This window comes from Leuciscus leuciscus, assembly GCF_965113295.1.
Source record: "Leuciscus leuciscus genome assembly, chromosome: 14".
NCBI classification, from domain to species: domain Eukaryota; kingdom Metazoa; phylum Chordata; class Actinopteri; order Cypriniformes; family Leuciscidae; genus Leuciscus; species Leuciscus leuciscus.
Window position 1 is genome coordinate 4,112,623 of NC_138738.1, and position 25,355 is coordinate 4,137,977.

Consider the following 25,355-nt stretch of genomic DNA (forward strand, 5'->3'; position numbering starts at 1 on the left):
CCTTTTCTTCACTCACACCGGCCACTTTATTAGGTACACCTTGCTAGAACTGGGTTGGACCACTTTTGCCTTCAGAACTGCCTTAAATCTTCGTGGCATGGATTCAACAAGGTGCTGGAAACATTCCTCAGAGATTTTGGTCCATATTGTCACGAGAGCATCACGTAGATTCTGCAGATTTGTCGGCTGCACATCCATGATACGAATCTCCCGTTCCAGCACATCTCAAATCTGCTGTATTAGACTTGAGATCTGGTGACTGTGGAGGCCGTTTGAGTTTAGTCAACTCACTGTCATGTTCAAGAAACCAGATTTGAGATGATTTGCGCTTTGGGACATGTGCGTTATTCTGCTGGAAGTATCTATGAGAAAATGGTTTACTGTGGTCATAAAGACATGGTTAGCAAGAACACTCAGGTCGGCTGTGGCGTTTAAATGATGCTCAATTGGTACTAAAGGGCCCAAAGTGTGCCAAGAAAATATATAACAAACCATCACACCACCAGCAGCCTGAACTGTTGATACAAGGCAGGATGATCCATGCCTTCATGTTGTTTACGCCAAATTCTGACCCTCATGTGAATGTCACAGCAGAAATCCAGACTCATCAGACCAGGAAACGTTTTTCCAGTCTTCTATTGTCCAATTTTGGTCAGTCCATGTGAATTGGAGCCTCAGTTTGCTGTTCATAGGATTAACTTATATAATTGTGTACTATATATACTTTGTTTAAAATATTATATTTTACAAAAACATGGTTAGACGTCACTTTTATATAAAGAAAATAGAGCTGAAATTGTGGCATTAGATGAAATATAGTCGTATTAGATGCCAGTTGTGGATTTGTGGAGAAGTGTGTTTTATTGTTGCCAACAACCCTTTACAATGCGAGTAAATCATTTGCAAAGGCGACCAAATTTCACGTTGGGCGTCTACATTTTTTATTTAACTAGCCAATGGCTATATTGTACGATTTCAGTCGTCTGTGATTTGAGTTAGAGGCAAAAAAAAAAAAGTTTAGCGCAGACATAATTTCATTCCCTGCTGAACTTTACACACCTTCGCTTGGCTGAGAGCGCCCTCTGTCATTTTCTCTCACACACACTCAGCGTTAGAGAAAGAGAGAGGCTTACATATGCCACGTAAAGAGATTCGACGCTGTCCCAATCTGACCAGTGCTGCGTCCTCATGAAAGTTAATCATTTGCACGTGTTTTTAAGCCTTGCCATTTTAAACAAAGCGCGAAAAACCCTCCGCAAAAGATATCTCGCTGTGCGCTGTGAGAAGTTTTATGTGCGTAAATTTCACATCTGAAGCATATTGAGCTCTCTTTCACGTCTTCCTGAGCTTGAATGGACAATTTCACACAAAATTATGTCAAAATGCCCATCTTGGGGAGTATCCTAGAGTAGTATCCTACAGTAACGAGAGAGTAAAAGCATGTGTACAGTATCAGTATGGATCCATGCATTATATCTTAAAGTGACGTCAGCCTAATATTCCTGCTGTTGTCTGTTTTTAATGTTAAAGTCCCCCTGTAGTCAATCATTTTATCCCTTAAAACTCATCTTTGATCACCAAAATTACATATTTAAACTTTTTTTCATGCCTTAAAATAGCTTCAGTGTAACTCTACACCCTCGCTTCATTTAATGTACGTGGAACCACACTTTACTAGAGTAAACGCTGCGCAATGGTGTCACTCTTTACAACGTCGGACACATAACGGTAACTGACATGATTAGCTTGACTATGTTATCAAGCAGCTAATAATTACATTAATAATCATAGCTAAAAAAACAACATTAAAAACTCGATTTTCACCACAGGGAATCTTTAATCAAACAACAGACTTACTGCCAATAATCACTGTATGCTCTTGACTGAATAACTTTAATAAGTATTCATCTATATTTAATTTATACAGTGTTATTTTACATTTAATTACTTTATTGAATTTCTGTACATTACCTTATCTGTATCTAACTACTAGATATACCTGAAAAGCACTGTTTATTTCATTTGCATCTTTGTTCTGTTGTTTATTTGTGCTATTGCTTGTAGTTATTCTATTCTTATTCTATTACATAATGTTTGCTTGACTTTAATAGTGTTTGAAATTTATATTTATTTTTATATTGTATATTGTATATTGAATACTGTATATTTATATTTTGTATTATATTTATGTAGATCTTTTTTCATTTGCATTGTTCTTGCATGTAAAAGGTCTGGCAAGTTAAATATAAAATGCATTATCCAATGGCGACTCGTGTGTCCATAGAGGGTTGGCCAATGTGACGCATTCTTCTGCTAATCTTCTCATCCTTGTCATTCAAATGAAGCTGACATTTCATGATGGCATTTCTTTTTCTGTGTTATCTTTAAATGACAAATGACCATGTCTCTCCGCCGATGGTGGAGATAGATGATGCACAGGGTTGTGTTGTTACTGGCTGTTTTTTTAGATTTGCAGTGAAACAGCTGTAATAGAGAGTAAATATCTGAAATGTCAGCACTATGAAAGCTTTGGACTATTTGCAGGTGTTTTAAGGTTTACTCAATATTGAATAAAGTTACGATTGCATTTATACATGCCATTCATTTGGTCTTAGTCTATGTTTCTTAGTGCTCTTTACCCAGCTCAGTGGGATGCAGGTGCTAAAAGCCCCCAAAGCTCTTAGTGTGAATACGGGCATGTGTGTTTTAGAAAAGTCAGTCCATTAATTGTGCATTTGCGTATAGGTGGGTGTGTTTTTGCTTATGTATCAATTACTTTTGTCTTAGGTCTGAACTCTGAAACATACATATGTTAATGTTTTTGCTTATTTATCAATTACTTTTGTCTTAGGTCTGAACTCTGAAACATACATATGTTAATGTTTTTGCTTATTTTTCAATTACTTTTGTCTTAGATCTGAACTCTGAAACATACATACGTTAATGCTTCTATCTATTCTTAATTTAATGCATCATTGTTCCGGAAAGTTCAGACTGCAGTTCATAACATAATTTCTCAATTTAGTTTTTTTTTTTAAATATAGGTTTTACTTTCAGGTTACCAAATAATAATAATAATAATTATTATTATTATTTTCCTTAACTTTTTTCTTTTGTGTTTGAAAACATTTTGCTTGATACACATTTTTTTTTAGGTGCTTTTTACATTTAATTTTGTTTGTCAAAAAATGAGACTCAGTGTTTGGTCAACAGTCTTTAATTTCTATTTGTCTATTTCCACTGGAATAACAGCTCTTGTCCTTTCCAAAAAGGGAATAATATACTCACGGATTTGTGTAATGCGCCAAGGTATTTTATATTTTTTAAATGTAATAACATTTTTTTTAAATGAACCTGCTTTTGCAAAGTCCAAAGTGCCAAAAATACCTGAGTAAGGATTTAATAATTATTACCTCGATTCTTTTTGCTCCCTTGTCAACTCTTGCACAGTTGGAAAGAACAAGCATTACCATTCCAGATTTTATTTTATTTTATTTTATTTTATTTTATTTTATTTTATTTTATTTTATTTTATTTTATTTTATTTTATTTTATTTTATTTTATTTTATTTTATTTTATTTTATTTTATTTTATTATTTGCATTTAATTGTATTTTATTTGATTATTTGCATTTAATTACATTTTATGATTATTATTATTTTACATTTAATATGTTTCAATTATCAGTCAGTTTTGTTAAAAGTGAATGGTGGCCACAACTGTCGAGCAAGACTTTCACACAATCACATGACTTCAGAAGACTCAGATTATAGTGCTGACATTGTACACAGTACTTTTTATGTCAGTGTCAATGTCAAGTTTATATATAGAATAACATACAGGTTTTAGAACACATACAGGTTTGGAACAACATGAGGGTGAGTAAATGATGACGGAAGTTTTATTTTAGGCTGCACTATCCCTTTAAAGTACGACAAGCTGCAAACTTGCAGTGTAATTGCCTGAGCAGCTTCACGTCTGTATTTGTGTACAGAGCGTTCCTGGCCTAAGACAGCATTTTCTTACCTTCCACTCTCTATCCATCTCTCTTCTGCTGAATCTCATTGTGTGAAGAGCTTTAGGAGCTGCAGGCAGATATACAGCTCTGATCTCCGGACGTTTGATCGCTTCATTCAGGTTTGGCCCAGTTAGCAAGTGTTGCTGCTGCTTAGGGAGGCATTTCTGTCAGAACCGGGCTTTCTTTATCATTCGGCTCCTTAAACATCCACTCTTACCTGCCAACAGCCGACCAGCCCACTGCCAGAGAGAGAGACAGGATGAGAGTTTAGAAGGGTAGTGATTAAACTCGAAATTGAGCCTGTTTACTTTCTTAAAGTGATAGTTTACCCCAAAATAAAGATTCTGTTATCATTTACTCAGCATGTCTTTTACTTCATGTCATTCCAAAGCATATGCATCGATCTTGAAACATGTATTTTTGAATCGTAAATCGTTGATTTCGGTCAATAATCGGTTTGAAATGCTGAGAGACTAATTAATTGCGATTCGATAGCAATTCAATGCTTTGATATATATATACACATTAAATTACTACATGTGCGAATTAATGGAGATGTTGTGCACCGTCACAGACTTCTTTATAGACACGCGCTACAAAATATTAGTGTTACAAACCAATCAATGTTAAGATGCAGCCCATATAGATGATGACGACAGGACGCAAGTACGTCATGTAAAGTTCTTTAGTGCGCTCGCATAATTGCAATGTGAAACCAAACAAAAACTAACCTAATGTATACAATGTATCAAAACATGAACTTTGGTTCGGACCTTGGTGCGGACTTTCAGGTGTGAAAACGTCCTAAGACACTTTGGGGGAAGCATTTAAAGGTCCCATATTGTCAAAACTGAAATTTCCTGGCTTTTTTCATGATAACAGAGGTCTAGGGGCGATGAAACTACCATATAAGTTTCAAAACAGTCGATCCACAGACAAATGCACACAGCCTGCATGAAGTAGCTGTGCCTTTTCACGAGCCGTTGTGACTTCTGTATAAATGTGATGTCAGAACTACTCAGTCACCGCCTTCAGTCATCACCCCCACCAATGGTGGGTCACTCAGAAAACAACAGGCCAATCAGAAGAGAGGCTCATGAATATTAAGTAGACGGGCCAAAATCGACCTGTTCTTGGCAGAGCTCCTGAGAAAGGAGCTGTACAAATATATTGAGATGGTTTTTGGTACTTATACCGCAAATATATATTCTTAAGCACATCAAAACCTAAAATAAAACTTCTGAAAAGTGCACAATATGGGACCTTTAAATAATCCTAGGAATGCATATAAAAAAATGCAGAATCAAATTATTCAAATTTTAATGTGAATCGTTCTGAATTTGCAAAAATCGCTATTGAATCGAATTGAAAACCTATGAATCGTGAATTGAATTGATTCGCTGTCTACCCACAGATTCACAGCCCTCATTTTTTAAATAATATACTGGTTAATCTTGTTATTCAATGTGAATGATGACTGGGCCTTTAAAGCTGCAAAAAAAAAAAAGATAAATAGTAAATAGTTTAGCTCTTCGGAAGTCACGCAATAACTGTTTCTGGAGTTAACTAAATGCTGGAAAAACAGAAAAACTTATAGGAGAGTTCAGAGGAAACACACACTCTCTTAAGAAATAATATATTTATTTTTAAACATTATATTATTAAATGCTAATAGAATAGCTGGGTTCAGTCATTCTTATCAAGTAAATAAGACTGCTCAGTCAGAAACACACACACACACACACACACACACACACACACACTTGCACACACACGCAGGATTTCTTTGGGGGCTATTCTAGGCTGTGTAACACAGATAAGGGTTATTTCTGACCCCGGGCCGCGGTTGCAAATCTCTGACCATTAGGCGCCAGCAGATAAAGCTGTTATAGGGTTTGTGTGACACTGCTGAAATTCCCCTGTAATGTTCTCCATCGGTTTCCCAAACACTGAATGTTAAAACACCTCATGACTGCGGATGTGCTCTAGCAGATAATAACGCTTTTTAAGAAATGTCACAGTGTCTTTTTTATAATGTGCTGACATATTTCCTCTTAAAACTAGATGTTGGAGTGCATTATATGACCTCAAGGCTAATAGATGTGCAGGAAAAGCCACAAACTCCAATTTTGGTTTAATTTAACTCTTTAAAGTTGTCATTTGGAAGCCTTTACTACTATTTTTATTATTATTATCATTTTTTATACCCTTGGGAAATTCATAAGTGCAAGATTGACGGCACCCGGGACATTCAAGGTCACAAGGTCACAGTCAAAATAAAAGCAATTATATTAATTGTAATTCATGATCGCCTCTGCAGTGTGAAACAGACGGGTGCAGAATCACACTCAAATGCTAATAACTCCTAAAAATTCTGCTGTGTGTCTGAAAAAAACATTTCAGTCTTTATCCATCTGTTTCGATTAAATGTCTTTGACTTTTAGTCTTTGACTGCCCTAATTTATCTTTTTTTATTTTTTATGTTATGACAAAATGCTAATGTTTTTGTAACATTGTCCAAGCTTTTATAAAAAAAATATATATATATATAAAATTATTTTATATATATATATATATATACACACAGTACTGTGCAAAAGTCTTAGGCATGTTAATACCCCGGTATGATCTGATCTCACCATCATCGAGTCCGTCTGTGATTACATGAAGAAACAGAAGAAACTGAGACAGACTAAATCCAGAAGAACTGCGGGAACGTCTCCGAGACGCTTGAAGAAACCTTCCTGCAAAGCTACTACTGTGTAAAGCACTGGCACTCGTGTTAAAATGCTGTAAAGTGAGAATGCTTTCAAAAATAAAAGCACAAATTGAATTTGTTTATGATTTAACTTCTATTAACTAATTCAAATCAATATTTGGTGTAACGACCCTTTGCGTTTAAAGCGGCTGTTGTCCAGGTACACTTGCGAATGGTTTTTCACTGTAGCTTTGCAGGAAGGTTTCTTCAAGCGTCTCGGAGACGTTCCCGCAGTTCTTCTGGATTTAGTCTGTCTCAGTTTCTTCTGTTTCTTCATGTAATCACAGACGGACTCGATGATGGTGAGATCAGATCATACCGGCTGTTGTCAGACTCCTTGTGCATACACAAAACTCACTGGATTATTACAATTAATGGCAAAAAGAATGTTTGGAAATGTAAACTGATATTCCCTACTGACACACTACAGCAAAAGATATAAATAACTGACTTAAAACCTTTTTTTTTGGGGGGGGGGGGGACTTTTGCTTAAGACTTTTGCACAGTACTGTATATATATATATATATATATATATATATATATATATATTATTTAATTACATTTTTTATTATTCTATTCTTTTCTATTCTACATATCAGTACTGGGACATCAGTCATAGTGGGCAATATTAACGAAGTCAGTAGCAGGCACAGATATACACCATTTGGTGACTTTTGCGATACTCTTTTTCAATGTGCTTCGATTAGGAATCCACACATTCTGTTGTCTCTCACTATATAGGACAGAGAGTGTGTGAATTGGGATTTAGCCGTTATGTGATGGTGATTATTACTGATTTGCATTGCTGTTAACCAACGCTGTCTGTGTGTGTAACAGGATGATGCACTGGGCCGGCCGTATAGAGAAGGAACTGGAGAAGGTTCTGCAGCTGGTCACCGGAGGCCAACAAATGAAGGGAGTAAGTTGAACATCTTTAACCTGTTAGACCGTACTACAAATCTAGTTATATAATATCTAGTTATATAATATTCTATAATATAAAGAAATTCTGGAGTTACAGAGTTAGGGCAAGGGCATCTCTCTTCCGTACATCAGTGTGGAAGTGACCATAATAATCACACTGTATTGTTTATCTTTGTTGTGGTGCCTTAGGAAGAAGCTTTAACTTGTTTATGATGTTATGATAACAGTGGTTGCATAAGATGATTACAATAATAGCAGTGTTTTTTTTGTGTGTAGACATTTACAATAACAATACTTTTCTGTTGACAGCGGTCTTGGGCACTAAGCAATAATTTTACGGTAGTTTCTGAAAGCTTGATATATACTGTATATTTCACATGAATGTTTCACTAGTTAAATTACTATTCTGAATATTTTGTTAAATGGCATAAATCAATTTCTTAATATTTAAATATAGTGAGACCATGAAAAGGCATTTTCGGTATTTGATGCAATTTGTGTTCATTTCAAATTACAGTATGTTCATAATTTTAGTGATGAGTAGAATAAAAAAATAAAATGATATCAATAAAAAAATGATATAATATATTTTGGTCTCATATAGCACTTTTAAATATTTATTTCAATATTAATACATTATTTAAAGTAGATCATGTATCTCTGGGTATTTCCATTTCCAAGCTGTGGGAGTTTTTGTTTGTTTGCATTAAATATATATATATATATATATATATATATATATATATATATATATATATATATATATATATATTGCTGGGATAAACAGCAGAATAAGTGATTGGAAGGATGAACATTCTCAGTTTTTGGAAAGTTTATTTTAATTTGTCCATCCATGTGTGTGTGTGTGTTTTAGAAAATCAGTTTGGGACACTGAATGCATGCAAGTCTGTGTTTGCACTCTCGGTAGCCGGAGGTTGCTGAGTCTGTGGTCTGAGTGTGTGTGTGCAGTGAGTCTGTGAAAGCGCATTTATCTCCGGCCCAAACAGGAGTCGTCACAGGGAGTGCTAAATGGCCCAGCATGTGCAGAAAAAGCCATTTTCTAAATGGATGCCTCTCCCTATATGTGCGTCTGATAGAAATCTTCCCTGGGCTACGGCGGCCCGCTAACAAGATTGCTTTCCTTCGTCACTCTCTCTTTCCTTTTCATGCCCAGTTTATTCCGATATTCTTTTCCCACCCTTTATGAAAAAAAGTCTTGCAAATGAATTCTAAGCATTTTTTTTAGCTTCTCAAAGTTATTTTTGAGAAAGTAAATAGAATGGACTGGCCGCATTCAGCGTGCAACAATCTCGAATACGTATTTGGATATTTTGCTTGAAAAATTGGTGTGTTGGAAATATTTGGGGGGAAAAAACAAGTCAGAAAGATCACTATCTTAACACAAGATGAACATTAATACTTAAACATAAGGTAAAGTCTGGTAGCAGATGTTATTCTGGTTAGATAAACCCAGTAAACATGGTTAGGAGTAGTGATAGAATGATATGATGTATGATAGTGATATAATCTGATGACATTTGGTCATTTTGAGATGATTTGAGAGGTTTGGCTGAATATTTTTTTTTTAGGGTTGATTTTTGAGTAAATATGTAATGTAGTGTCCAAAACTCTTGAGATTTAAATCGGGAATTTCATTCCTTTAAAAATTAAAATGAATGGAAAGTTTAGTACAAATTTAAAACAAAGAACCCATGCCACATGAGATTACAGTACGTTTTATGCAAGTATATTGATAATTTTACTGGTCGTATCTTAAATGTATATATTTTATATCGCTCTGATGGTTTCACTATTCTGTTTAATTTCATTTTATGAAATTATTTGTTCATATTTAAATATGAGACCATGAAAATGCATTTTTTTATTTAATGCAATTCTTTTTCATTACAGATTACATTAAAACATAATTTGAATTAAAAAAATAAATTAAATGTGGTCTCAGACATTATTGTATATAAAAGTGTTCTCAGATTTTGGTGTACACACACACACACACACACACACACACACACACACACACACACACACACACACACACACACACACACACACACACACACACACACACACACACACACACACACACACACACACACACACACACACACACACACACACACACACATATATATATATTTATATACCCAGGGTGCTGGAAACAGGACATATTGCTTGTCATGGTTTTACAGTGAGATTTTTGTTTGCAATTCTGAAATTTTTCACAGACCTCCTGGCTGTTCGTGAGAGGAACCCGATTTGAGAAAGACTGTTGTAAATATTGTTGTCAGATTGATTCAGCCATAACATTTTGTAACAAAAAAAAAAACAGTTAATTTAGATACAAATAAAGCACATTTTTAGGTTTCTTGACAAAACATTTTTGCTGGGTATGTGTGCTGGTAAGCTATGGAATTATTTCATCTAAATAATTTAGATTAAAGAGATTCAGCTGACAGAAGAGTTTGGGAACCCCTGAGATAGATGATCCTTTCAATTGCATCACTTCCATCTTGATTTACTTTGCTTCACGAAATTAAATAGAATGGACCTTGAAAGCGCTACTCCTTTTCTTTCTTTCTCGGGTTCTATTTCTGTCTCTCTCTGTGTCTTTAGTCAGGGATGTTAGATAAGCAGTCGTACAGCTTTACTCCCACACACACTCCCTAACAAACTACACAGTTCAGTGGCACGGATATAAATAGAACACACTCGTGTGCAACTCTGGGCGCCTCTTCAAGGTTATGACAGCTCATGTTGGGCCAGTCATCTGCATATTTTATGCCTTGTCCTAAGTTTATCTATTTCTTGGTAAATTCTTTTTTCCCCTCTGAAGCCAGATGTGCGTGTTTGTTGGGTATTTGGACACCTGGACTGTTGTGTGTTTTGTGTAAAAGACAGAAATAGGCAATGAGTCACAAGAAAGGGAATGTGCCTCTGAATGCACACTATTCTCTGATTCAGAAAGAGGTAACTAGATTTGCTTGTCCTGAAGTAAAAATACTTAAGCAGACGTTGTGAAATCTGTTCAAATGCCACCAATTTTTAAAAAATTTTTGCTTCGTTTTTTTTCATTATAATATCTGAACATCCTTTAAAACAAGATAAATTTACTTCAGAAGCAAAATTGTGTCAGATAATAAGTTGTTTTCAGAGAATATACCTTGAAATAAATGTATATTTCTTTTAAGCATAAACCTCACAAAATGTTGTTATATTTATGGATTTTTCGATGAAAATTGATATGCACATATTTTCATGATATTTTGAATGTGTATGATATATTGCAAATGAACCTAGCATGATACGCTTGTCATGATTGCAATATGCATTGCATTGTAACTGCTAATCAGTGATTTCAGTTAACTGATGTAATGCAGAGAACTTGCTCCTGTGGTCAGGACAAGTTCTTAGCTGTTTTTAACGGGTTTTCTGTATAAACATGCACTAGATGTATTTTTTTGACTGTTGTGATGTTTTTTTCAGCGTCTCATGTAATGAGCTAAGATGAGTTAAGATGCTATGTCAAGTTAGCAGAAGTTCAACATTTATATATTCACCTAAAGTTACTTTTGATCCATTGCAATGATCTACGTGTGAATGGCCCCTGATTTTACAAATTAATCTTAGGGTTATCGCATCACACATTGCTGTCATATTACTCAGAAGTTAACGCATGTTGCAGTTTTTCTACACATCATGCAGCTCTAGTAGTAATACTATATATGGATTGATAAATAGAAGAAAAAATAGTAACATGTTGATTGATAAATGGAAATGTAAAAAGTAAAAGAAACAGGCTTAAGCTCAGTGAGGCAGAATATGATATCATTCTTTCTCTTTGTCCTGCAGACAGGAGTTAGTGTTTTGAATGACTTAATTAGGATAAAGTCAGGAATCATATTGGAGTAATGTGAACTGTCTAGAGCGACGCTAGAAAGCTGACCTCCATGACCTTTGATCTCTGCTTGCTTTCTGCTGGAGACCATGCATAATTCAAACTGATGGGTCACAGCTAGTAATGCCGGATCTGCTACTGATGTCCCCTAAAGAAAGACAGCAACTTCACAAGTCTGCCATCAGTATGATGTGTTTTGTCACATGTTATGTAATAGATTCTATTTAATCTAATTTAATGTCACACCATAGTGAAAACACCTTAATATTAGACCTTAAATGGGTTCTCGCACTGTGTCCCCTAGAGGACACTTTGGGGAATGCCTCCAGCATGACTGGTGTCTGAAGCATGTGTGGAAACACGACAATGAACTTGACATTGGCTGGTGGCAGGCTGTGACCTCCTGTAAAACACGTCATCCTCTTATTTGTCTTCATGATCCATTTGTTCGTTTCTGACATCTGAGAACATGCACGATTGTGCTTTCTTGGGCATGGGTGAGGAGCTTACGCGTTCAGTTCTTGAGGGAGCTGAATGCGAGCATTGTGAGGATTTCTCAATGTAAAGCTCTGTTTGCGCCAGCCTTATTCATGAAGGATGTGGGACGTGTATTTGTGCAATGCCTTCGACTCTTCGAAGAGGCTGGATATGCTAGGTATGATGCATTCGCAACACTGACTACAAGAGACAGGTAAGAAGAAGTTAGTATTTGCACTAGCACGTTCAGCTCCCGAGGAAGTTGAAGGCACTCATAGCGATGCATTCGTGGCTGTTCTCGTATGATTCCTTTCAGAGAGATTGAATCTGATTGCCATGACTCTCGAGGAGGTTGTGCGGTTTCAGTCATTTATTTCATCTGGGCTTGACTCTCTCTTGAGGGATGAAAGTTGAGTGCCTGCACTCCGCAGTTCGTGTCCCTCGGCGGGGGGGAGTCGAACAGGAACTTTTCCTTTTTTGATCACCTCTTGTTGGCTCAAATACTGCCACTATTCAATGTATTGTATCTTATTCTTATTAGTAGTTATTATCATAACAATGTTTTGTGAGCTTTATGTTTTTCATAATCATAAGGGAAACCATCTTAAAGCTCAGCTAGGCAGTGGTACTGAGTTACAAGCTCTCGTTCTGGTAGAGGCCTCTGCTCCCCTGAGGTCCGCCCGACATTGTGTCAAACTCCTTGGCTACTACACTTAAACCGGAGCATTGCTAGGCCTCCTCTTGCTATAGAGAGTTATTCTGCCGAGGCCTTCGCTCCCCAGAGCTCCTCCTGGATAGCCGTTCTAAGTTGTCCTGCTCAAGGCGAGTCTCCTTGGAAGCTGTCCTGAGTGTGAAACGTAGTCATGCTGAGGCCTCCATTCTCAGAGCTCCATTCAGTGACGATATTTCCTTAAAGGTATTCTCAGGAACCCTTACCCTCTCAGGAATACCAAACCCTTGAGCTCTGCCTGTGGGCTGAGTTTCTTTTTTGACTAGGGAGGAAGGGTGTAAGCCAGGTCTTTCTCTGATAGGGTGTGCAGCTCGGGTTTTGGCCTTAGAGAATTAGTCATGACAGCTGCTGGTGTGTACCTCAGGGATGGGGACTCTTTTGGAGTCTTTGACTTTAATGTCAGCCAATGAGGTACTCATCTCTTCAGCATGGCGGAGTGGGCATTCGTTCCCCAAAGTGTCCTATTGGGGACGCAGTGTGAGTTCCCATTCGAAATGGAACGTCTTGGGTTACACATGTAACTATGGTTCCCTAAGAAAGGGAACTTGACACTGCGTCTCCTTGCCATGCTTTAGGTATTCCTATGTACGTCTCCTTTAGACAAAGAAGCTTATGACGTGTTTTACTGGTGCCTCTGTTATACTCACAGTTGCATCAGTAGTATGTCATAGGCTGTCGCCGGCCAATGTCAAGTTAATTGTCATGTTTTCACACATACTTCAGACACGGTCATGCTGGAGGCAAACCCTAAAGTGTCCTCTAGGAGACGCAGTGCGAATTCCCATTAGAAAGGGAACAATGGTTAGATGCGTAACCTGAGACGTTTCAGGAACATGGAAATACTAGCAAAATACTACATACTATACTGGCGAAAATGAAGAATGAACTGGTGTGACATCATTTCAAACAACTCAGGACAAAAAAACTTGCCAAAGTGAACTTTCCGAAAAAGTTCACTCCAGCTGGTTAAACACCTTCAAGCTGCCATTGGACTGTGGCGATTATGTAACAGATAGGTGTGGCTCTGAGGCACCGCCTTTTTGACATGGAAATCTTCTCTAGTTGATTTCTTCTGTTATTGAGGTCAGACATGAGTAAAAACATGAACACACTAGAGAGCTGCTTTATTGTAGAAATTTAATTTGTAATTCTAAAGGAAAGCGACACTGACACTGTTTTTTCTTGTTTAATACTGTAAAGCTGCTGTTAATAAAGCAATACATCATATAAAGTGCTATATAAATAAACTTGATTTTATTGGAGTGCTGAATTGCAGAGCTGGTGCAAACATATCCACATCGCTATGATCAGATGCTTTCTTAACTGCTGCTTTCTCATCGCTGTCATCCTTGCTGTGCGTTAATTTTGTTATTGAGAGGAAAGTATTTACATATTTACATATTCAAATTAACGCCGCTCTTAGGACACCATTGGGATGTTCATTAAAAGTATAACACTGCAAAGATATTTCCAACTACTTTTTACCCTTAAGTGAAGAAAGAAAAAGAACTTTGCTCTGAGTATATCGGGGCTTTAAGAATCAAATACATTAGCCATTGACCAAGATCCCAGGCCTCCAGCTCATTACCTATAGTGCTGCTGAAGCGTCTACCACATCAGCTCACATAGTCTGAGGTTTTGTAAACACAAGCACAAACTTGAGTGAGTGTGACTTGATTATAATAGCTTGACGCTACAGCATCAACATTGATTTGATTAGCATGTGGCAAATCCACCCAGCACCCGCCGATAAAGATTCAATTTGATTGATTGAAGTTTCAGATGTTTGTCCTGAGAAAGAAGTCCTTTTTTCAAGAAAATGCAAATAATCTGAACTGCTTTCCACATTCATTTTATAGCTCTATACTCCTATTGTATGACAACTATTAAACAGTTTGTGCTATTTCTCAAAAGGCACTTAGGAGAAACTTCTGAGGAAAAAGTTGATACTTATAAACATTTCCAAGAAATCTCCTGAAAGAGCGACTTCTCAGCAAATATAATTTCCTCTGGACAGGTTTGAATTCTAAAGCTGTATGATGCAGGTGTATATGAATGTGGGCGATCTGTTCTTGGTGGTCTTTATAATCATGGCTTCAGGCTTCAGCTGACAGCAGCACTTTGAAATCATTTTTTATACATGAATTGTTCACACACACACCCCCATTTATATACACACACACACACACACACACACACACACACACACACACACACACACACACACACACACACACACACACACACACACACACACACACACACACACTCACACTCACACTCACACTCTTCTGGCTGTGTGTGTTTTCAGAGGCTGCAGATGTAATCGCTGATCAGTGTTTGGTTTAATTAAGTTTCTGATTTAATTGCACTTAGTACTGAAGTTAACATTAAATCACATTTGACTGAATGATTCGTCATTGTACGTTATTCCATATATTTAAAAGTTTGGGGTCTGTAAGATTATTTTTTAATTGATTAAAAGTAAAACACAGGAAAGTGTTTCCAAGAGAAACAACATTAAAGAAATTTATGATGTTACAAAATATTTCTATTTCAAATAAATGCTGCCAAAAAAAGAAAGAAAAAAGAGACAGACTAAATCCAGAAGGACTTTGCTTTTAAAACAGCTCTTGTCCATGTACACTTGCACATAGTTTTTCAGGTAGCTTTGCAGGAAGGTTTCTTCAAGCATCTTGGAGACGTTGCCATAGTTCTTCTGGATTTAGTCTGTCTCAGTTTTTTCTTTTTCTTCATGTAATCCCAGACAGACTCGATGATGGTGAGATCAGATCATAGTGGCTGTGCATACAAAATTTTGTGCATATAAAAAAAAAAATCACTGGATTTACAATTAATGGCAAAATACATGTTTGGAAATGTAAACTGATATTTCCAAATGACACGCTACAGCAAAATATATAAATAACCATTTTTTTGGTGAAAATACTAACAGACCTAAGACACAGTACTATATGTGTGTATAAAGCGTTTAGTTGATCCTGGTAAGTGCTCATTATCCCAGCTGGAAACACAACAGCTTTCTTCTTCCCTGGGGGGGGTTTGGCGTCATGACGGCTTTGTTTCCAGGCGGACCGTTAAAGAACGTAACTCCCGGAAATCCTCTAGAATTCAACCAAGTGTTTCCAGTTAAGTGTGCCATGTGCATCAGACGTTCAGCCAACGGTCCGTCTGAAGCGGAGACTACCATTTTAATTCAGTTAACCCAAACTGTTTTTGAGGATTAAAATTTTAATTGTTCTGAATGTCTGCGATGACATTTCATGTTTCATCACTGCATCCTAGTAACTTATGAGAAATACACACACATCCTCCCCTCTTTTTGCCTCTCAAAAGAAAATAATAGGACATTTTTCTTACTCTAAACTATCAATGTGTTGTTCTATTTTCTCTGCCTCAGCCTTAAGCCAAAAAGAGAGAAAAAAATAAATCACATAATATCATAATCATGCCAACAGCACTTTTTCCCCCTTCAGTGATAAACCCTAAAGCAAATCCGCTGAAGTTCACCCATCAGTGTGTCACTCTTAGAAGAAAAGGTTCTATATTGAACCTTAAAGGGATCTGTCAGGTGCTTAATTTTTAAAACCTTTTAGGGGTTTTCATTTTATGGATTTAAAATTGAAATAAAATGTTAAACATGAAAGTATTATGCAATCATTTAAGACATTTCCTCGTATATAGAACCTTTTGGGCATAAAGGGTCCTTTAAGGTTGAGTCAAGAACCCTAGGTTCTATACGGAACACCACTGAACCCCCACTGAGACTAGTGTGTTGTGTATGTTGAGTTTGCAGGGGTTTACATAGACTCATTACCCATGGGAATGTAAAATCACAAACGAGATCTCTTTAATATCTCATTAGTTTTGCCTAGACTGCAATGAGATTACACAGAGAGCAAATGGAGATGAAATCTCCTGCTTCTAAGATTTTTTTCTCCTGAGACCCCAGTAATGTGTGTCCTCTTTAGAAGAGAACAACAGTGTGCTTAGACAGTGTGCTCAGATTTGCTCAGATTTAAATGCCATCTCAAACATTTTAAGTTCTTCAAAAAAAAATTTAGCAGTGAAATCTGCCTCTAGTAAAATACAAATGTGATGCTTGTTGAATTTTTTTCGTGATCGTTTTGTCACTCCTGAATTGTGTGGTCTCCAGTTTGCTTGCATGTAGAAATAAACGTCGTGTTAAATAAATGTGTTTTTGGCCTGAGTTGAAGAGACACAGTGTAAAGACCACCCATTGGCCCAAAGACGGAGTCCAATGGTCTGGGCGAAGGGATAATGCGTGTATGTCTTTTCAGCGCTCCAGTAAAGTTCACTTAATTTATTCGAATTTAGTTTCAGTATTACTCTAGCTCTACGCTTAATCTGACTCCAATTTCAAATGATAATCAAATTTAGATCGTGTTTCTTATTAGAAAATAATCATAAATATTGATTATGAATTCATTTAGATCTTTGATTATTCTGGGTATCCCATATTTTCAATTATTCATTCATTAAGGACCTGGTGTCGCTTTGAGACGTCACGTCGCGAATGTGCGCTCACGATCACAAACTAGCCAGTTCTGAAATAGACTAGCCACTTTCCCTTAAATAACAGAACAAAAGGGTTATACCAATATTTTTTAGAGTTGTTTTGGGTCAATTCATGTACCCCAGGGGCTAACACCTGGTTTCGGGGGAGAGGGGAGATCTCCACCCAAAGAGGAGAACAGAATTCTCCTAAGTTCTCAGTCTTTCTCATAATACCAATGACTGCAATGAAATTAAGACCATTTTACCAATCGCACTGAGACATGTAAAATGATACCAAACACGAAAAGGAAAAACAATAGATTCACAAGATACATCATGTGTGATATATAGACATTCTTTGGGAACTTTTGGTGACTTGACTCAGGGAGAGAGGAAGGGAGGAGGGAGAGAGAGAGAGGGGGATGCAGAGATAAGGAAGGAGAAATGTTTGGACAAGACAATGTCCTCTGCTCTTTCTTTGCAGTCTTCTGTCCAGAGTGTGTTTTATTGCTTTATTGTAGAGTGAGTTTTATCTCAGCTTTTGTCTTGGCAAGAAAAATCAGTTCTTACACAGGAAGAGACAATCCTCTGCATGTCCTTAAGTGGAGACAATATTGTATATTGGCTGAAAATTGGATTATTGTGCTTTCAGTGCATCTCCGTCATAGACTGAAGCGTTGGTGTTTGGCTCACACAGCAGCATCATATTAATATTCCTAAGTCATGTTAATTTTTTTTCTCTGCAAATTTCAGCAGCTTAATGGACAGGCTCCATTCCAACTTTTTGTAAATAATTTTTTTATTATAAATTACTCTTATTCATTTAATTTTTTTTACTTTATACATAAAGAAATGTAACATTTAAAGGGATAGTTCACCCTAAAATGAAGTCATGGTTTGTTCTAATACAATATGCCCTTCTTTCTTTTTTTGCACCACAAAAGGATAAATAAATAAAAAAATTGTCCCGTTCGCGCTCGTCCATATAATGGCAGTGAATAGCAACCAGCATGAAGCTTAAAAAAAGATGCATAAGTATCACAGAATGGTCTGTGTCGTATATTCCCAGTGTTCTGAACTTGTTAAAACAAACTAAAATTGAATGTTATTTAATGAAAATCCTGACCTTGGCCGTTGGTCTTCTGTGCACGGCTGTGTGTGTTAATGAGACTATATTAGCACAGCATTAGAACCAACACCAGGGTGAGTAAATGATGACTTCATTTTCATTTTAGGGTGAACTATAAAATTCCCCAACTGAGAAAAATACAAGTGATGATGTCATCGGTACATTTGCATGCTATGTTACGATTGGTCTTCCAAATTGTTATTTGTCATCTTTTTCTTTTACTGTATCTATTTAACGATCTAAGTTAAAAGCGCCTCTGATGTGGCATTTCATTTACACACAACCAAAGTCGAACATCTCAAAGCCAAAACTTTGACTATTCTTTTACTGACGTAGAAGAATATTGTTGCCTACTTGACGAAGTTTTTACCTATACAGCTTTTTTCTGTAAATTTATACTTTTGAATGAGAGATTGTGTGTTCCCATCTGTGCATGTGTGTTTTTAGAGGGCACATTCTGTCTTTCATACATCAGCTTACTAGCAGAGGAAAGATTACAGTAAGGTTTGTATTGCTTTGCTCTGTCTTTAAATGGGGGTGGTGGTGGCGCAATGGATAAGACACATGCCTTTGGTGTGAGAGACCCGGGTTCGAATCCACTGTGAGACACCAATGTGTCCCTGAGCAAGACACTTAACCCCTAGTTGCTCTAGAGGCGTGCGACCTCTGACATATATAGCAATTGTAAGTCGCTTCGGATATAAGCGTCAGCTAAATGAATAAATGTAAATGTAAATGTAAATGCATTTTCTTTCTCCTTGTTTAATTTTACAATGACGTCAAAAGATGTGAATGCTGGCTATGGTGTGTGTGTGTGTGTGTGTGTGTGTGTGTGTGTGTGTGTGTGTGTGTGTGCGTGCGTGCGTGTGTGTGTGTGTAATGTAGAATGATATCCACTGTTCTCTAATCCTACACCAACCCCCCTATTGGAGATGTCATCAGTCCTATATCTTATCTCTCCTCCTCAACACACACACACACACCACACACGCACGCACGCACACACACACACACACACACACACACACACACACACACACACACACACACACACACACCACACACGCACGCACGCACACACACACACACACACACACACACACACACACACACACACACACACACACACACACACACACACACACACACACACACACACACACACACACACACACACACACACACACACACACAATATCATCATGCAGCAGTTTGTGCAGTGTTTACAAACCTCAGTGCTAAATAGAAATGGAAAATTATACCGGATATGTTATTATTCATGTACCTAGCAATAAGAATTTTGGCAGCTTCACTAACATTAACTTACAACCAACAAGACTCTCTTCGTACTGTTGCCCGGCCATGATTTGATTGGTGTTGTGTGGTGGTTTTTCAGGAAGTTGCTGTTGTTCTTACTATTGTAGAATGCTCGAGGTTTTCATGTTCTAACATTTTCCCCTGATTTGCTCCTAATTTTTTTTTGCTTCAAACTGCACCCAGCTCTCTTTTTTCCCATCTACACTGTGAGCAAAGACAGGCAAGTTGCCGATCTGACTGAAAGGACATGGCAGCACACTGGGAATGCTGGGACATACCGATCTGACTTGAAAGGACATGGCAGCACACTGGGAATGCTGGGATATGTGCGAGCGGATGCGTTCTGCTGGATTCAGATCAGCGTTCTGGTTCCTATTGTGTTCGCTTCTTCTTGTGGAATCTTAGAACGCCCTCTCAAACCATTGTTATGCTCCTAAAGCCGAACGCTTATCCATCCTTCCCTCTGAAGCTCCAGCCCACACCTCTTCTTTCCTGCTTTCTCCCTCATATTTGTTTATTCACTCTGTCTCCTCTTGTTTCTCCAATGGTTCAGTTCAGATACACTTCTCACAGACTGCCTTTCTCTCTCCAACATGCACACACTCTTAAAGCTGGCTTTGGTTCTGATCTGCGCCTCTGGCTCTTCTCCCAGGGTTCGTTGTTTGATGGGATTTGTGCTTTGGCATTACAATTGCAACATCCTTCTATCACACACACACAAGCATACGTGTAGACTTCCTGAACTACATACAATAAAAAATGATTGCATTTAAGAACTCTGCACATGTATGCCGGCTTATAAAAACTAAATCAGACAGATGCAGGCACTTCCATTACTGTCGGATACAGAGCAGCCCACACACACACACACACACACACACACACACACACACACACACCAAAAACAAAGAATCGCTCAAACGCTCTCCACTGGCATATGAGTGCAGATGCATAAATGAATACGAGAGGAATTAGAATAAAGGTTATCTGCGTTCGACGCTTCTCCCAGAGCTTTTACTACGGCCTGGTTTCCTGTCAGCCTACACAAAAACGTTTTATGTGTTTTTAGTTTTTTTGAACCAGCATTAACTGCATTGGAGAAGTCTGCATGTATACCATTGAGCATGCATTATATGCAAGTGTACATTTAGAGCCTTCTCAGTGACCTTTACCAGAAACTCATTTGTGAGATATGTATATACATGTGTGTGTGTGTGTATATATATATATATAATATTCACACTTTTTTTATGGGATTCACTTAGGTACCAGTGTGACTGTAGAGGAATGTGTACATTTGTACATGTACAGGTGTATTTGAGAAACTAAGTGAGTGTGTGTGTGTGTGTGTGTGTATGCTGGTGGACAGCACTAGCAGCTCATTTCACACACAGCTGAGACTTCAAAGGCAGCCCACGTTAACCCTGTGTGGCGGAACCCTTCGTGAAACCGCATTTCCCGCCTTGCCTTGCTCCCCATCATCTCCCTTCACACCGGCATTCATATTGAAATGACCTGATGTATGCCTTTCCTGTCAAAGATAAAACTTCAAACGAGTATGTGCACGTGTGAGATTGGTCCAGGAGTCGTCCGTGGTCAGGTGTGTGCCTTGCCTCAGGTGTAAAAGGACACACCGTGTAGCACATAGACGGTGATCTGAGTAGTTCTGTAATCAGAGTTGATAATATTGGTAAACTCACTTACTCGATTTAATAAAACGTGTGTCACTCTATGGAATCGTCACATGATTGGAGACGGTGGAGTTAGTTTCCGCAACTTTCATGTGACATCGCCATAGTACGACATCATGCTAAAGTCAGTGGAAAAAAACAAATTGACTGTTTATTAAGGCATGTTTTTAATTGTTGTATATTATTAAAAAAATCATTGAGGTCATAATGCAACATATGCACGCTAACCGGAATGAGTCAGTCTAAAATCAAAGTCTACAACCTTTTAGAATAATACTTTAGAGAACAACCAGTTAATTTAACTGAGCGTTAAGTAATCGTGAGAGTTCTGAAGATCACTCTGTGACAATTAGGCTGATTATAATGATGGTAGTTAAGATGTTGATAGTCTTAATGATGACACCAGAAAGCTAATGATGGCCACAAAACTGTGTGCTAATGACAACGGTAATGAGAAAACTTCATAATAAGATATGATGATGATGACCTAATTATGATGATATACATATAGTCTAGCATAAACCATTGGTTAACCATTATAAAGGTGTCTGAAAATAAATCTCTTGAAATGTAGTAATTAGTGCTTCCATGGGGGTGCTTGGTGATGTGTTTATTTTATTTTATTTTATTTTATTTTATTTTATTTTATTTTATTTTATTTTATTTTATTTTATTTTATTTTATTTTATTTTATTTTATTTTATTTTATTTTATTTTAATATATATATATTTTTTGTCATTTATTTAGCTCACAAACTTTAGCAAATGCAACAATTAGTGTTGTTTTGTTTTTAGAAATTAATTTTAAAAATCATTCCTTTATTTAGCTCACAAATGTTGTCAAATGCAGCAGTCCTGTGAAAGTATTTGGTGATGTGCATATTTCATTATATTTTATTTTATAAATTAAAAAATTATGTATGTTATGATTATATTATGATACGATATGATATGATTATGCAGATTAGTGGTCATTATAAACAAATATTTCAATATTTCATCATCATCTCTACTCTTTTTTTTTTCTTTTCTTTTTCTCACAGATACAGTCTCTCTTATGACTTCGGTTGAATCTCAGTGGAGTTGTTGCAGTGGACTATAGATTTGTAATTTCTTCAGTGTAAACTCTTACTGTGTTTGGGGCTTACTGCAGGGCTTTGGCTCTTGATGAATTATGTATTTGTAGCTGGACTGGTCTGTTATGGCAGGGTGTGTGTGTGTGTGTGTATGTGTGTGTGTGTGTGTGTGTGTGTTGCTGGACCGTTCTCAGGCAGGGATAAAGCCGTTTGTATTGGATAGGATTTGCCCCAGAAAGCTATGGGCAAATCTCTGATGGAGCAGTAGTATAATGGTGTCTGTGTGTTTGGGAGCATGTGTGTTTGTATGTCAGTGGTAATAATGAGTTATTTGTCATTTAACAGATGTTTTCTTTTAGTGCACCTTTAAACAGGTGGAGTTGCTGATGAGGTGCACATTCATCAGGACAGAGGTTTTTATCACAAGTCCACTACATATGTGACATCATGGGGATTACCAGAGAAATTAATTTCATTCCTCAGTTTGTAAAAATATTGTTTTTACACAAATACACTTTCATAAAGTCTATGGGGGCAAGACATGGCACGCTATTTCAAAGGAATAGCCACAACACATTACATGCTATTTCTGTCAATAGTCTGGTAGAATCACTTCCCAAGTTACATTCCTTATTACAGATTCGGATCGTATTATGGTTTTTGAGTCACGGATCAGATCATTTTTCAGAAAGAAAAGTGTGGGGATGGGGCAAATATAACTTTGCTTTTCATTTATTATTTAAAGTACACTGAGTACTTCGATACCACAGCAAAAGCTAAAAAAAAAATAAGAACAAATAAACAAAATGCAAGGATAGACAATACAATAGAACAAAGATACTAATTAAATGAGGAGTACTTTAAGTTTTTCAGATAGGTCTAATAGTTTTCAGGTACAGAAACTGAATAATCAAATGTAAAATAACACTGCAAAGTATACAGCTTTTAGTCATGGCTTCTTGAATGACCCATTTAGCGCAGTCCTGTGAAGTGTTATGGAGACGCCATGTGTGTTCTTCATATGTCAGACGGGTTTAAGCAAACGATAGCAGCGTGGATGCACGTTACATGATAGTAGACTGAAATGTGATTTGAAAGGAAGATTGTAAATTACTCTGATTGATGGTCAGTAACCTTAATGAATGAAAATCAAATTAAGTACTTGCTTGACCAACACAAATGTGTGGTTTTGAAGCTATAAGCATGACACGTCTGAATAAAATTGTTATCGTGATATGGCTTAATGCAATTGTCAAATCGCAACAGACTGCGATTTAATTAAAAGTACACTATGTAACACTTGGCCCTCTACCGATTAAAAAAACTAAACTGCATGCATTTTGCAGAAGAACATTGTTTTGGATGTGCTTCTGCTCTGAATGACTGTGCGGATGAATATGGTTATCCTACTGTTCATAAAACATTCACTACTAGGCTTAAGAGATATTACCAGAGTTTAGATGGAAAGGATCTCAAGCTGACCAGCTGAGGGAGTTACTGTAGCTTTACCCATTAATAGACACGGTACTTCTTTGAAAATAAATTCTAGCACAGCATTACAACAACCTAGCCTGGAAATCCAGACCTAAATCTGAAAGATTAATGGTCTGGCATCGGCTAATGAAAATCGGCCAGCTCGAGGGGCGGCACCAAGCATGCATTTGAAAATCTCACTGCATGCAATTGGATAACACTACGACCAATCACAGCAAGCCCCATACGCTTAGCTACCAGCGGAGCTAACTGGTAGATTAGACTCTTACCATATCCAGTCGGCAAAACAGCAAAAACGCACTTCTTGCAAAGGAATGATTCGAGCCCCGTCTTCAGTTCCTCCTTTAGATAAAAAGCTAAGTCTAACTCGTTCATTGTAGCGGCCAAAGCCGTTTCAAACAACTGGTGTTCATCCATAGCCATCTTGCAATGTTTACTAATGACTTGGACGTCGCAGCGCTGTCATCTTCTGTTTAGCTCGCCTCTGGCCCGCCTATATCAGATAACCCGATGTGATTGGTGCAGCTCGGATACAAGGGCATATTTAATGAGCATCATTACTCGATGCCAGAGTAAACTCGCTGAGCAAATTCAACTTGAGCTCTCGCAAGAACTCTGGATTTCCAGGGTACCCACAACCATAATGAAATAAGCCTTCACAATAGATAATGCTTAATGAACTCTGTTAGAGAGCTATATATGACAATTTATCTGTTCAGTAAAATACCTTACTCTCCTGTTGAGTAATAAAAACACCATCTCCATGTCGCTTTTACATTTCAAATCCCTCAGTTCTGCCATCATTGCCAATGTTGCCAATGTTGATTCTTGTTTTATTACGAGCTCTGTCGCGTTCCCTTTTTGACAGCAGACTCTCCTCTGTTTGCCATTTTATTGTGTGTGTGTGTGTGTGTGTGTGTGTGTGCAAGCGTGGGCGTGTGTGTAAGTGTTATTGAAACTTAAAGTACACTACAGTTTCATGCACTTTTAGTAATGTTTATTAGTTCTAAATGCCCCTTTCATCTGCTGTGTTCAGACTTAAGTTTTGTTTGACTACATTCAAGTGTACATTCTTGGAGCAGATCAAATAAAAAGGGAGCTTATATATGACTGCTTGTATTCATTGACAAAAATGTAGCCATGTGCAGTAATATTGCAACGCTTTGTAATGCATTGTGATATCGAATTGAATTGTGCGACCAGTGACGATTCACATCCCTATTTACGGATATGACAAGAAACATACAGGAGAGTGACTGTATGTGCGCAATTTCCCACGAAAAC

The 25,355-nt window shown here is 37.3% G+C and overlaps 1 protein-coding gene across 2 annotated transcripts in view; it reads left to right on the forward strand.

The window, feature by feature from the left end:
• The window catches only part of cacna2d2a (calcium channel, voltage-dependent, alpha 2/delta subunit 2a), a 231,487-nt gene that overhangs the window by 8,198 nt on the left and 197,934 nt on the right, over positions 1–25,355 (forward strand). For both annotated transcript variants that reach the window (XM_082136344.1, XM_082136345.1), the window contains exon 2: positions 7,616–7,697. In XM_082136344.1, the coding sequence (XP_081992470.1) occupies positions 7,616–7,697 (82 nt within the window). The remainder of the gene's footprint in view (positions 1–7,615; positions 7,698–25,355) is intronic.